This window comes from Bison bison, unplaced genomic scaffold, assembly GCF_000754665.1.
Source record: "Bison bison bison isolate TAMUID 2011002044 unplaced genomic scaffold, Bison_UMD1.0 scf7180017864158, whole genome shotgun sequence".
NCBI classification, from domain to species: Eukaryota; Metazoa; Chordata; class Mammalia; order Artiodactyla; family Bovidae; genus Bison; species Bison bison.
Genome location: NW_011494730.1, coordinates 1,232,862 through 1,245,406, shown reverse-complemented (window position 1 = coordinate 1,245,406; position 12,545 = coordinate 1,232,862). Strand labels below are relative to the sequence as shown.

The following is a 12,545-nucleotide window of genomic DNA, read 5'->3' as shown; positions in this document are numbered from 1 at the left end:
TTCTAAATATGTGCAATTCTTTTTTAAAAAGCATTAAGCTGGTAGAAAAATACCATACTCCTTAATTATGCAAGGGCTTAATTTGTCACCGGTTTCAGTCTCCTTTTAAAATATTTCGTATTTTGAACGTCTCACTGTTTATTAGCAATCTCTCTAAATACAAGCAAGGTCTATTTAAAAAATGGAAAAAGAGGGAATTCCCTGGTAATCCAGTGAATTAAGACTCTGAGCTTTCATTGCTGAGGGCCCAGGTTCAATCCCTGGAGCGGGAAAGCAGGGAAACTAAGATCCCAAAGCCATGTGGTGTGGCAAAAAAAAGAAAATAATCAACGCAATTAGTGATGTAACTTGGCAGCAGGGCTGGAAGTTTCTTCATGAAACTTTTACACAGATATACTCAGTACACTGAGAAAGGAAATCCCATTGAGAGGTGGTCCCTGGGCTTCCCTGGTGGCTCAGATGGTTAAGAATCCAACTGCAATGTGGGAGCCCTGGGTTCGATCCCTGGGTTGGGAAGATCTCCTGGAGAAGGGAATGGCTACCCACTCCAATATTCTTGCCTGGAGAATTCCATGGACCGAGGAGCCTGGCGGCTTACAGTCCACGTGGCTGTAGAGAGTCAGACATGACTAAGCGACTTTCACCACATACCAACTTATATACAAATGGGAACACACCAGGTACTATGACTGCAGTGGTCTAACTGCAATATGGCCTTTCCCTTCTTCCCCACCACTTTTGCTCAGAACTTTCTTTTCTTTCTCCCTCAGCCAGCTGTCACCTCATACCATCCCCTACTCACTGTGTAACAAGCCAATCATACCATAATGGGATCTGTTGTAAGAGAGCTGACACTTATAAAGAGAAAAGAAAGGAAAAGAACAGTTTCTTTGGGTTCGAGCTATTCTCATACGCTGTGCTTTCTCTTCCATGATAATGTGTCCAGGGCACTCCAAGTTTGGTTCTTTTTCCTAAAATTCACTCAACTCATACTTAGGTAGTTTTGTGGTTAGCATCCAGATGTGGTTTTTCCCTCCCTAAAGGGTCTTAGTAGAAAAAGAGAAGAACTGGAAAGAAACCTTTTTCAATGAGTCCCTGACATTATTTACTGGGCTTCCCAAGTGCCGCAGTGGTAAAGAATCCACCTGTAATGGAGGAGATGCAGAAGTGGGTTTAACCCCTGGGTCAGGAAGATCCCCTGGATAAATGAAATGGCAACCCACTCCAGGACTCTTGCCTGGGAAATCCTATGGACAGAGGAGCCTGGTGGGCTACAGTCCATAGGGTCACAAAGAGTCAGACGTGACTTAGTGACTAAACAACAACAACATCATTTATTTAGTTGCAAAAATCCAACTCCAAAGGGATGGCATGTTTACACTGCAAACCAAAGAGTAGGGAGAGAAGCTATAAGTCTGCATCCCATTTCTTATTAGTTCAGTAAGTTGGAAACAGCAGGCAGTGGCAGTGGGAAGGGAACAGAAGTAGGAAGGTCATCATTGGTGCCAAGAGAATAAAACAAATGGAGGAAGATTACTCAGGACCTAAGATAAGAGTGAGGCAGGAGTAGCTTTCACTCTTCTGGAGAAAGCCAGGCCCCTCAAAACTCTTCATCCCCCAACCCAATGGAGCACCCACTTCCCTTGTTCTTTACTACGCAACTCAATCACCACCCTTCTCATCACAGAACCCCTGTTCAAGCTCCTCTCCCTCCTTCAGTCTTCTCCCAGCTTTCATCTCCTCTTTAAGTGAAACATCTCCGCTCCAGCTCATGTCTCCACCTAAAAGCCCTGCACCCTCGGGCCTCTGGTCATCAACCACCTTGCAATCTTCACTTCAGCTAACCAGAGCATCCTCTGCTTTCTCTTGTCTCTCTGTCTTTTGCAGGTCTGTCCCCTTCACCAAGAAAGCCCTCCCTCACCTCTCTGCCTTGTATCTCCTACTCAGGCTTCAGGACTCAGCTCAGGTATCAACTCCTTCTAGAAACTTCCCTGACTCCATGTGAGGAACTCTTTCTCTAGGCTCAAAGTATGCATAGCACTTAATATCCAAATTTCCTGCCTGTAACTCCTATTAGATTTTAAATTCCTTGAGAGCAGGGACTACATCTCACTGGTACATACAGCAAGCAACACCATGCTAAGTAAAAGTTCACTGCATAAATAAATGAATGCTGACCCTAACTTCACATATATTATGAAACAGAGTGATCTGGAAACCCGACATTCATGTCAAATATTAGTTCTGAAGGAAAACATATCCTGAGTTAAAAATAAGTGCCTATTATGAGCCAGGCATTGTGTTAGCTCCCTGTATAAGCCAATTGCAATGTTGGAAAAATTACCCAACCTCTCCAAACCTCATTTTCTTCATTTGCAAAATAATACTTGGGGTTATGAGAATTAAGAAAGATAACTACTACTAAAAAAAAAAAATCAATCAGTATCTAATACATTCAGTTCAGTTCAGTCACTCAGTTGCGTCCGACTCTTTGCGACCCCATGAATCGCAGCACGCCAGGCCTCCCTGTCCTTCACCAACTCCCGGAGTTTACCCAAACTCATGTCCATTGAGTCAGTGATGCCATCCAGCCATCTCATCCTCTGTTGTCCCCTTCTCCTCCTGCCCCCAATCCCTCCCAGCATCAGGGTCTTTTCCAATGAGTCAACTCTTCACATCAGGTGGCCAAAGTATTGGAGTTTCAGCTTCAACATCAGTCCTTCCAAAGAACACCCAGGACTGATCTTTAGGATGGACTGGCTGGATCTCCTTGCAGTCCAAGGGACTCTCAAGAGTCTTCTCCAACACTACAGGTCAAAAGCATCAATTCTTCGGCGCTTAGCTTTCTTCACAGTCCAATTCTCACATCCATACATGGAAAAACCATAGCCTTGACTAGACGGACCTTTGTTGGCAAAGTAATGTCTCTGCTTTTCAATATGCTATCTAGGCTGGTCATAACTTTCCTTCCAAGGAGTAAGTGTCTTTTAATTTCATGGCTGCAATCACCATCTGCAGTGATTTTGGAGCCCCCAAAAATAAAGTCTGACACTGTTTCCACTGCTGCAAAAAGGAGGTTGCTTCCCTTTCCTGTTTCTCAGTCTGAGATGATAAAGAAAACTTCTATTCCCATAACAAAATTTCAGTGTCTAGTATAAGTTTCTTCCTCACCTGTTAGTCTGAGGCTATTTAGGTAATGTCTAGTCCCACACAACAAAACTTTCTCTCCCTGCTCTGGGCACCAGCTTATTCCCACACTTCTTTGCTAATAGAGCTATGCTAGTTCTGTTACACAGCTCTCCCACCCCACCACCTGCTCTGGTCAAACTGATTTACACATCCTCCCAATATGTACCACACAGAGCGCTTTCTGTCCCTCCCAAGAATGTCCTTCTCTCCACTTCCACAAAATCCACCCATTCAATCAACAATGACTTAACTGATACTGTGGCTGACCTAGCACCTGCCAACCATATGCTAGTTAATAAAGCAGCTTCTCGATCTAAATAATTTCACTAATAATACAAAGAACAGCTACCATTTGAGTGTTTCTTTATGCTTTCCATTTGTATGCATTATTAACATAGCTTCACTATAGTGTTGCACTGTGAACCAGAAGTGTTATTTCATTTTTTTTTTAAAGTTGCCTTGGAGAGGTCAAATAGCATACACAAGTTTAAACAGTGAGTGATGTCGTCCAGACTCAAATTCTGATCTTGCTACCAAGCCTAAGCTCTTAATTATCAAACGACACTGCCTTGAAGTAGAGGAAGAAAACCCAATTTTACCTACAAATCAGGAAATCTACCCAAAGTGGGGAATACCTAAGTTCTCTTTTTCAATTTCTGGCTGCACCATGCAGCATGTGGGATTTTAGTTCCCTGACTAGGAATAGAACCCGTGCCCGCTAAGGTGGAAGCGTGGAGTCTTAACCACTGGACCTCCAGGTAGGTCCCTTGGGCTCTCTCTTGAAGAATCATTCATTCAGTCCTTAATTCATTCATTAAACATGGCTGCCTAACGTGTCATCGACTATGGAAGCACAGGGGGCAGAGGAAGAACAAGCCAGAAGATCCTCCTGAAGCGTAAAGGCGAAGAAAGTGAACAAGCAATTACATCTGATTCTTCTTCAAGCCTTTCTTTAACCACCTATTGTAAGAAACATCCCTTCTCTGAACTTCCATGCTTTATTCTAAGTATTTCTTTCAGCAAGACTACACTACCTTTTTTCCCATGTTAATTTTTTCCAATTATCAGTGACACATGTTCCTGATAGAAGATGTCACTTTCCTGTATTACTGCTATTTGCCTACTTCTTATCTCCCCTGCTAGAGTCTAAGCAGCTTAAGTGTAGGATAAATGTCAGATTTCTCAAGTATGCCTTACAGCATCTTGCATGAAGTGGGTAGTTTAATATTTGTTGAATGAGTGAAAAAAAAAGAAAGAAAAGAAATTCAGTTTTGCAGGCAATTTGCTGATGTTTCTAACTGTGAAAAACTGAATTGAATAATGCTTTTATCAATGTCATACCACAAAACAACAGCAATGTACCCTCCTCTGTACATTAACTATCAACAGGTTTCCCTTTTAAACGAGGTTCAGAATGTTCTGATACCTTGCCAAATGTACATGATGATTTTTATCCATATCCGGTACATCAGTATTAAGACCACGTGGTTATTTGTTTCTCCTGTGTTCCCTGTCCTCCACAGTGGCAAATATTAGAAGCTGCCAGAACAAATCATTCTAGAGAAGCTCCCCCCAATTCAAAGAATTACCTCTGTTGGTTTCAGGTTCTTCAAGTATCACAAAGGAATCTCTGTCAGCACCCAGCTGAGGTTTACGGAAAACATCTACCCCCAGCTGCCTAAGTCTGTCCACAGTGAACCTCCTTGCTTTCTCAGGGGGCACCGCTGCTGTTGATCCATTTTGCTGGCTGGGCTCTTCTGCCTTCTCATCTGCTGCTTCTGTTTTTCTCAGGCCTTTTTCTTCCTCGAGGGCATGAGGTTCAGGTGCCACAAGCCCTTCAGTCTGATGCTCTTCACTGTCCTTGTTCCCCAGGACGCTGCATTCTTGACGTGCCACTGAGACGTCCCCAGGTGGAGGTCTAGCATCACTTTGCTCCTGTTTCTCGGGAACTTCTAGCTCTTCACTTCCTGTCAAATCTTTACCGCAAGGCTCGTCGGATTTAGCAGTGATCTGGGGTTCCTTTGAAACTGCAGGAAGCGCGTTAATTTCCATTTCACATCCTGCACCTGTTGTCTGCGCAGAGTCTTTGCTGTGGTGGTCGCCATTCACCTCAGTTGTATTTTCAGTGTCTATGGTTTCTTTGTGATGGCTTGCCTGATACTTAGTGGACCTAGAGAGGAGAAAACAAGCTGGAGTTAAACATTCTCCTAAATGAGAAACATTCCCAACTCTTTGCACATAATGTATTGGTTAGATCAGTTTTACAAGAGCGAGGAATCTCAATTTTTACACCAGGTGTTTGCCTCAAAACTGAATGTTTATGAAAATTATAATCACAAGGAAAGAAGGTTCTTACTTCAGGAGCGCCATGGCATTTCCCTGGCAAGTGGGCCGGGGTTTACGTTTGAAGAACTCATGAACGGTTTTATTCTCAGGCATGTGATATGGAAGATTAAGTGCAGACTCTATAAAATGGAACAGAATAAGCAAAGGCATATACTATATAGTCCGAAATGTTGCTTTACATTCAGTTAAACAGTACAACCAAAGCCATCACCGGAAATAGAAAACAATCCTGCCTTTAACATAAAACAGGATCTAAGTATAAAAGAATTCCATGAAGACCAGTGGCTTTTAAAACTAGCTGTGAAATCAACTGATCCAAGAAGTTTTTTAAAAATACAAATTCTTGAGCCCCATTTCAAGTCTATTGAGTCAGAATTTCTTTGGGGCCTAAGAATTTATAAATTTGGTTTGTAAAAGAGATCCTGATGCAGCCAGACCACAGACAACCCTTTAAAAAATTCCCTCCCAGGACTTCCCTGGAGGTCCATTGGTTAAAACTCTGCACTGCTAAAGCAGGGGGCTCGGGTCCGATTCCTGGTTGAGGAACTAAGATCCCACATGCTGCGTGGCCAAAACATTTTTTAAAGTTTTAAATAAATTTTAAAAATGAAAAATTCCCTTCTTACCACCACTAGTTCTGGAAATTTTCTTAGTTTATATTAATGTTCCAGAGGCTTTAGAACCAAGGCCATTCATCAAGATCAATTCTAAACTTCAATGTTTACTGTATTGGTTTCTTTACCTCGAATAAGGCGCTGAGTCTCACTATGCAATTTTTTTAATGCTTCCTTACTTAACTTGGCTGCCTTTCTTTCCTTAAAGAAAACAAAAAGTGAGACTACATTAATGCTTTTACCAAGAAAGATATCCCTTAAGAGTCTGCTCTTTCCAAGAAAAGATAGAGAAGAAACAGTCATCTCTAATAAACTCAATACAATATAAACTTCAAGAGCTCATTTATTTGCAAGTCTCTTAGAATTGATTCAACCTAATTCATATCTGTGTTCCTACTATGTACAAAGCGATATCCTGGGAATCAGGAAAATACAACAGATACAATAAAATTCCAGAGAAATCCACAATCTGCTGGGAAAAGAGCTCAGCATGACAAATATTAACATACAGGGCTCTACCTCACCTTCCTCGTGGTGCCTTTTGACAACTCAGTTTCTTCTTCAAATGAATAGACCCCACTCTCCAAAGACAGTTCTTTTTTCTAAAAAAGAAGGTTGCAAATGGATTAATAGAGACAAAAATTAAACCGACACAAGACGATGTTGCTTATGCAAAGACTGTTTTTGCACTCCAACATCACATCATGCTACATTAATAATAAATCAATAATTATTAAACACAAAATGTTAGACACACAACATCCTATAATGCCTAGAAAATAAATTAGATGTCTCCCATGGAGCTTGGGGCCTCATTTCTTACACCTCTGTATTTCCCTAAGGAGGGACAATGACCCCTCAGGGAGCTAAAAAGATAATCTTTGGAAGAACAATTATGCTTCCAAACACTCAGGACAAGGATGCTTTGACTGATGCTTCTCTTTCATAGCCTTCCTGAAACCCTAAAGGTTCATGTCCTAGAGGCCATTAAGTTAGAAAATTTATAGCTCTTCCCCTTTTTCACCTGTTTCTTATACAACATAAAGTATCTTATGGGACTTCCCTGGTGGTCTGGTGTTAAGAATCCACCTGCCAACGCAGGTGACATGGGTTTGATCCCTGGTCTGGTGCCACAGAGCAACTAACCCATGTACCACAACTATTGAGCCTGTGCTCCAGAGCCCGCGAGCAGCAACTACCAAGCCCTCAGGCCTACAGCCTGTGCTCTGCAACAAGAGAAGCCCCCACAACGAGAAGCCCATGCACTGCAACCAGAGGAGCCCCCGGCCACCGCAGTTAGAGAAAATGCACGCACAGCAGTGCAGACCCAGCGCAGCCCAACTAAATAAATAAAATAAAGTACCTTACTTTTTGCCTCAAAAAGTAATGAAAATACTAGTTTGTGATAAATAAGGGATTAGAAGATAAGCAGAAGTAAAATCAAAGCGAAAACGTGCGAAAGAAGAGCAAAAGATGGAAAAAACTATGCAGCTGAAAAAGAAGGAAACAAAAAATGAAGTACATTTGAAAGAATAATTTGCTGTTTCCAAGGCAGATTAACGTTTTAGGAAAAAAGAGTTGCTTTTAGTTCTAGGAGGTTGTTTCTGCACTCAGAATACAGCTTTGAGTTGATCAGGACAATGAAAATACTAGTTTCCAAACAAGTTAGAATGTCTATAACTTGTACTGCATGGTTCCAAAATTAACAGCTGAAAAACTTATATCAATTGACATGTGTTTTTCTTCAGTTAAAAAAAAATTAGGGTTCCATCAGTAAATCAGAACACAAAGCAAAGGTTCGAAGCAGTGGGTTAGCTCTTACTGCAATCATTGTTTACTTGCCTTGTGCTTTTTTACTTTGTTTTTCACAGCCGCCCTTATTGATTCTAACGACTCTTCATCTTCTAATGGAGAGTGATCTTCCTCCTCCAACCCAGTTTCAAAAAGGTCTTTATCCACAAGCAGACAGCCACTGTCATTAAATGGCTGTTTCACATCATCTTCCTGGATAACACATAAGGAAAAAACAAAATGCAATCATTTTAAATCCAGTATTTTACTACATCATACAGCAATTTGTATCAGGACAGAAAAGTTCACATTTCATGAGCAGACAAGTACATGGCATCCTAGAACATTATCATTGGTTCCTTTGTCATCCTTTGAAATCCATGCTGTGATCTGATGCAATCGTCCAAAACTAACTTAATCAATAGTACCTTTGTTTTTGAAAAGTCAATTAACAGTTCATTAAACAGCAACTAGTTTATAAAATTTGAGGACAGTTTTTCTAGTTAGCAAACAAGACTTCCGATTGATGGGTGCATGAAAATTCCTCCTATGGAAGCTAATTTTCATCAGATCAGAAACAGCCAAGAGTAACTCCATGTGCTCACAAAGAAAATCAGAAACCTACTTACTTAGAAATGTCCTCTTGTATCCAAAATGGAGAATGAGACCACCAAACAACAGATTTGAAATTACATACCTCACTGCAAAACAATCAACTCAAAGCTATATTCTGAGTGCAGAAACAACCTCCAAGAACTAAAAGCAACTCTTTTTCCCTAAAATGTTAATCTGCCCTGGAAACAGCAAATTATTCTTTCAAATGTACCTCATTTTTTGTTTCCTTCTTTTTCAGCTGCCTAATTTTTTCCATCTTTCGCTCTTCTTTCTCAAGTCTTCGCTTTGATTTTACTTTTGCTTTTCCTCCAATTCCTTCTTTACCACACATGGGCTTTTTGGAAATCTTTCTGTCAACTGTAAAGTCCACAGAGTTTTCAGACTGGAGACCCATCTCTAAGCAAGGTGTCATTTGGGTTTCAGAATTCTCCTGACATAAAGACTCCTCAACGTCACTTTCATCACTGTCTGCCAGAGTTTTATGGATCCTTCTGGCTTCTCCATTCTTTCCAGCACACAGGTTCTCTTTATCCTCCTCTTCGGCAGCGTCATAGGTAGTTTTCTCTGGAGACACTGGGTCTTCTCTTTCAGAATCACTCTCTTGCAGCACCTTCCTGCTTTTCAATTTCCTGCTCACAAATATCTCTTCATCTGAATCTGGAGGAAACACAGTTTTTTTTTTAGAGGCCTACTGTCATTTGGCCTTCCTCCTAGTCCCACCACTCCTGAAAATCATATCCAATTATCCAAGTGATATATCACCTTGTGAAATTACGTAACTAAGAACTAATTGTAGCAAAGCAAATCTAAAAATACATTTTGAAAAACATTTTCTCTTGAAAAATATCTCTTACTGAGAAATGTAATTATATATATTTACAAAGTGTAAAGCTGTTCTGATCCTTCTGGCAGGTGTTAAAAATCCTTTTATTACAGAATGAATGCATTTAACTAGGCAATGTGCTAGCTTTTAGATACTTTATACATTCAATAATATAATAGAAGTAGTTATTTCCAAGAGTATATGCACTATTATTTTGCTTTTATAATAAACAGAATAAACAAGGTGAGGTATTAATAATTTTAAAAATCAAGAGAATAATTTAATTAATCCAGTCCACTTAGAACCACGCTCCCACATTCTATTCCTAAAAATAAAAGTAATAAAAGTACTGACTGTTACAAACCTTGTTCACTCAAGGGCCCAATTGTTTCACAGCTGCCCTGTCCACTGTCTGAAGGACTGTCTGTTTCCTCTTGTGAAATGAGTTTTGAATCACTGATTTCTAGGTGAACCTAGAAAATGAGAATATACTTTGTATTAACCAGTAAGTGACAGAACACTCTAAGTACATAAAGATACATAAATCATCATGGGATCATCAGACTGAAATAAGGGGAAAAAAATAATACAATGGTTTAACAAAAGGATGACATTAAAAATTACTGGCTAGAAAAAACAAACTAAAACTCATTGTTCATCTTTGAAGGATATTACAGAGGCAACACTTTGAGTTATGGTAAATAAGAATCAAGCATTATTGTGTTTTTCTGTGTGAACTATTTCTCACTGTATGCATATGATATGTTAAATATCATCACACTCAGGCAATCCAGATATGGGAAGCTCTACAGGACAAACGATGTCATTTCTTTAACAATAAATTGCAAGAATAAAAAGAGGGAGGGGGACTTATAAAGAGAGTTAAGGTATTTACACATACATACAGAGATACAGCAACACCTGCAATACGCAGGCTTTGTCTCAATCCTAATTCAAACAAACTCAAAGTATATGTAAGAGTCAAAAAAATCTGAACTCTGATCATTTAATATCAAGCAATATTTCTAAATGCTTTAGGTATGGTAATAATATTATAGTTATCTTTTTTGGAATGCACTTACCTTTTAGAGATGTATCATGACATATTTGTGGATGAAGTATGTGTGGAAATTTGCTGTCAAGTAATCCAGTAAAGGGGGGAAGTACATGGGGGTGTAAATGAAACAAGATTGGCAGGACTTGATAACTGTAGAAGTTAGGTGACGGGTTCATTATAAGAGCTTTTCTATGTTTATGACTGAAATTCAGCCCCAAACTACCCCCGCCAATTTTTTAAGTCACAAGTGAAAAATCTAAGGAGAAGGGAGTTAGTTGGATAACTTGACTAGTTAGTGATCAAGCTAACCCTAGATGCCAGTTCCCCCACAACCCTGGTGTTCGCAGGACTCTGAATCAACTTATTAATAAGGGGGGAAATACATCTGTAATGCAATGGGCATAAGACCACACTCGAACGGTTTCTGAGACAACTACTAAGTTGATTTGAATGTTTAGTGCAATTATTAAAATAATAACAAAAAATAACACAAACAGAGGAATCATTGAGGATCATGATGTATGCTGTTGATTCTCCCAACAACTCAAAGCAGTAACACTACTTGTGGATATGGAAACTGAGCTTAGGTAACCACATGGCTCATTACAAGGTGATGTTCCTAACCACTCTATTCTAGGCAATCTGGAGCAGAGCCAGCAATAATCAGGGCCAGGAACACAGTGAGGTTAGGAGGTCTCAAAACACTCAGTAATCAAAAGGATTTTTGTGCAAAATTAAAATTTTAAAAATCAATGGGTAAATTATGGCCCATGAGTTCAGCTGCCTGCTTTTGTAAAGCTTTTTTGGAACCTGGGCCAGGCTGAGAGTGAGGTGAGTAAGGCAGTGTAGTGCAGATACAGGGTTGGATTGTGTGTTCACTTCAGTTTGATATCTTGTTCAAAACCAAATTATGGAATTTTTTTGCATTCATTTTTATTTTAAGAAAAACTGCATAAAATATTATCTTGAACAACAAAGTCCTACTGTATACCACAGAGAACTCTGTTTAATATTCTGTGATAAACCATAGTGGAAAAGGATATGAAAAAGAATGTGTGTGTAAGTGTAACTGAGTCACTTTGCTGTATAGTAGTAACTAACACAACATGGTAATTCAACTATACTTCAATAAAAATGTTTAAAAACTTATGTTGATTACTGAGTATTTTAGCGCCCCGTTAAATTTTGCCCCAGACTGTCTCACTTCAGCCCCAGCTCCAAAAAAGAACACAGATTTGGAAAGATGCTTCTATGCCAATACCGAGAACGATCAGCCAGTCACCGCCCGGAAGGCTTCCAAGACTGGTACCTTCCCTTCTCGGGACCCAGTGCGATGACTTCAGAGGCCTCTTCCAGACCCAGTTTGGAACTCCCTAAGACGGCAACCCACTCCAGTATTATTGCTTTGAGAATCCCAGGGACAGAGGAGCCTGATGGGCTGCCGTCTATGGGGTCGCACAGAGTTGGACACGACTGAAGCGACTTAGCGGTAGCAGCAGTAGCAAGACTCCAGCCGTCCATTTACAGAGACTTATGCTGCCGCGACTTCCCTGGTGGCTCAGAGGGTAAAGCGTCTGCCTACAATGCGGGAGACCCGGGTTCAATCCCTGGGTCGGGAATATCTCCTGGAGAAGGAAATGGTAACCCACTCCAGTATCTTTCCTGGAAAATCCTATGGACGGAGGAGTCTGGTGGGTTATAGTCCATGGGGTCGCAAAGAGTCGGACATGACTGAGCGACTTCACTTTCTCTTTCCTTATGCTGCCCCGACAGAGGAGCCTGGAGGGTTACGGTCGCATCCTAGCGGTCCGGTTCGGCTGGGTCCTTCCTCTTTGGGGGGCGCTGTTGGAGGAAGCGCTCCCGCCGCCGGAAACGCGCCAAAGGGGCGGGCGGAGCAGGCTGAGCTGGGGCCGGCGGCCGCCTGAGGGCGACGCAAAGCCCGGGTACAGGCTTTGAGGCAAGGGACTGAGGCGAGAGGGACCCAGAGCCGGGGCCGACCGCTGGGTCCCGAGCGCGCGGGGCCCGCGGGTTTATCTCCGCGCGAGTAGAGAAGCCGAGCCGCCGCGGGGCGCGCCGGGAACTGTAGTCCTCCCGCCTCCGCGACCCGCTC

At 41.3% G+C, this 12,545-nt stretch overlaps 1 protein-coding gene across 1 annotated transcript in view; it reads right to left on the bottom strand.

Moving 5' to 3' along the window:
* CLSPN (claspin) overlaps positions 1-12,545 on the bottom strand; it is a 69,167-nt gene that overhangs the window by 15,097 nt on the left and 41,525 nt on the right. Inside the window, exons 4-10 of the mRNA XM_010841245.1 lie at positions 9,743-9,851; positions 8,767-9,212; positions 7,992-8,153; positions 6,674-6,751; positions 6,278-6,350; positions 5,546-5,654; positions 4,779-5,359 (exon numbers count right to left, since the gene is read on the bottom strand). Coding sequence (XP_010839547.1) covers positions 4,779-5,359; positions 5,546-5,654; positions 6,278-6,350; positions 6,674-6,751; positions 7,992-8,153; positions 8,767-9,212; positions 9,743-9,851 — 1,558 coding nt within the window. The remainder of the gene's footprint in view (positions 1-4,778; positions 5,360-5,545; positions 5,655-6,277; positions 6,351-6,673; positions 6,752-7,991; positions 8,154-8,766; positions 9,213-9,742; positions 9,852-12,545) is intronic.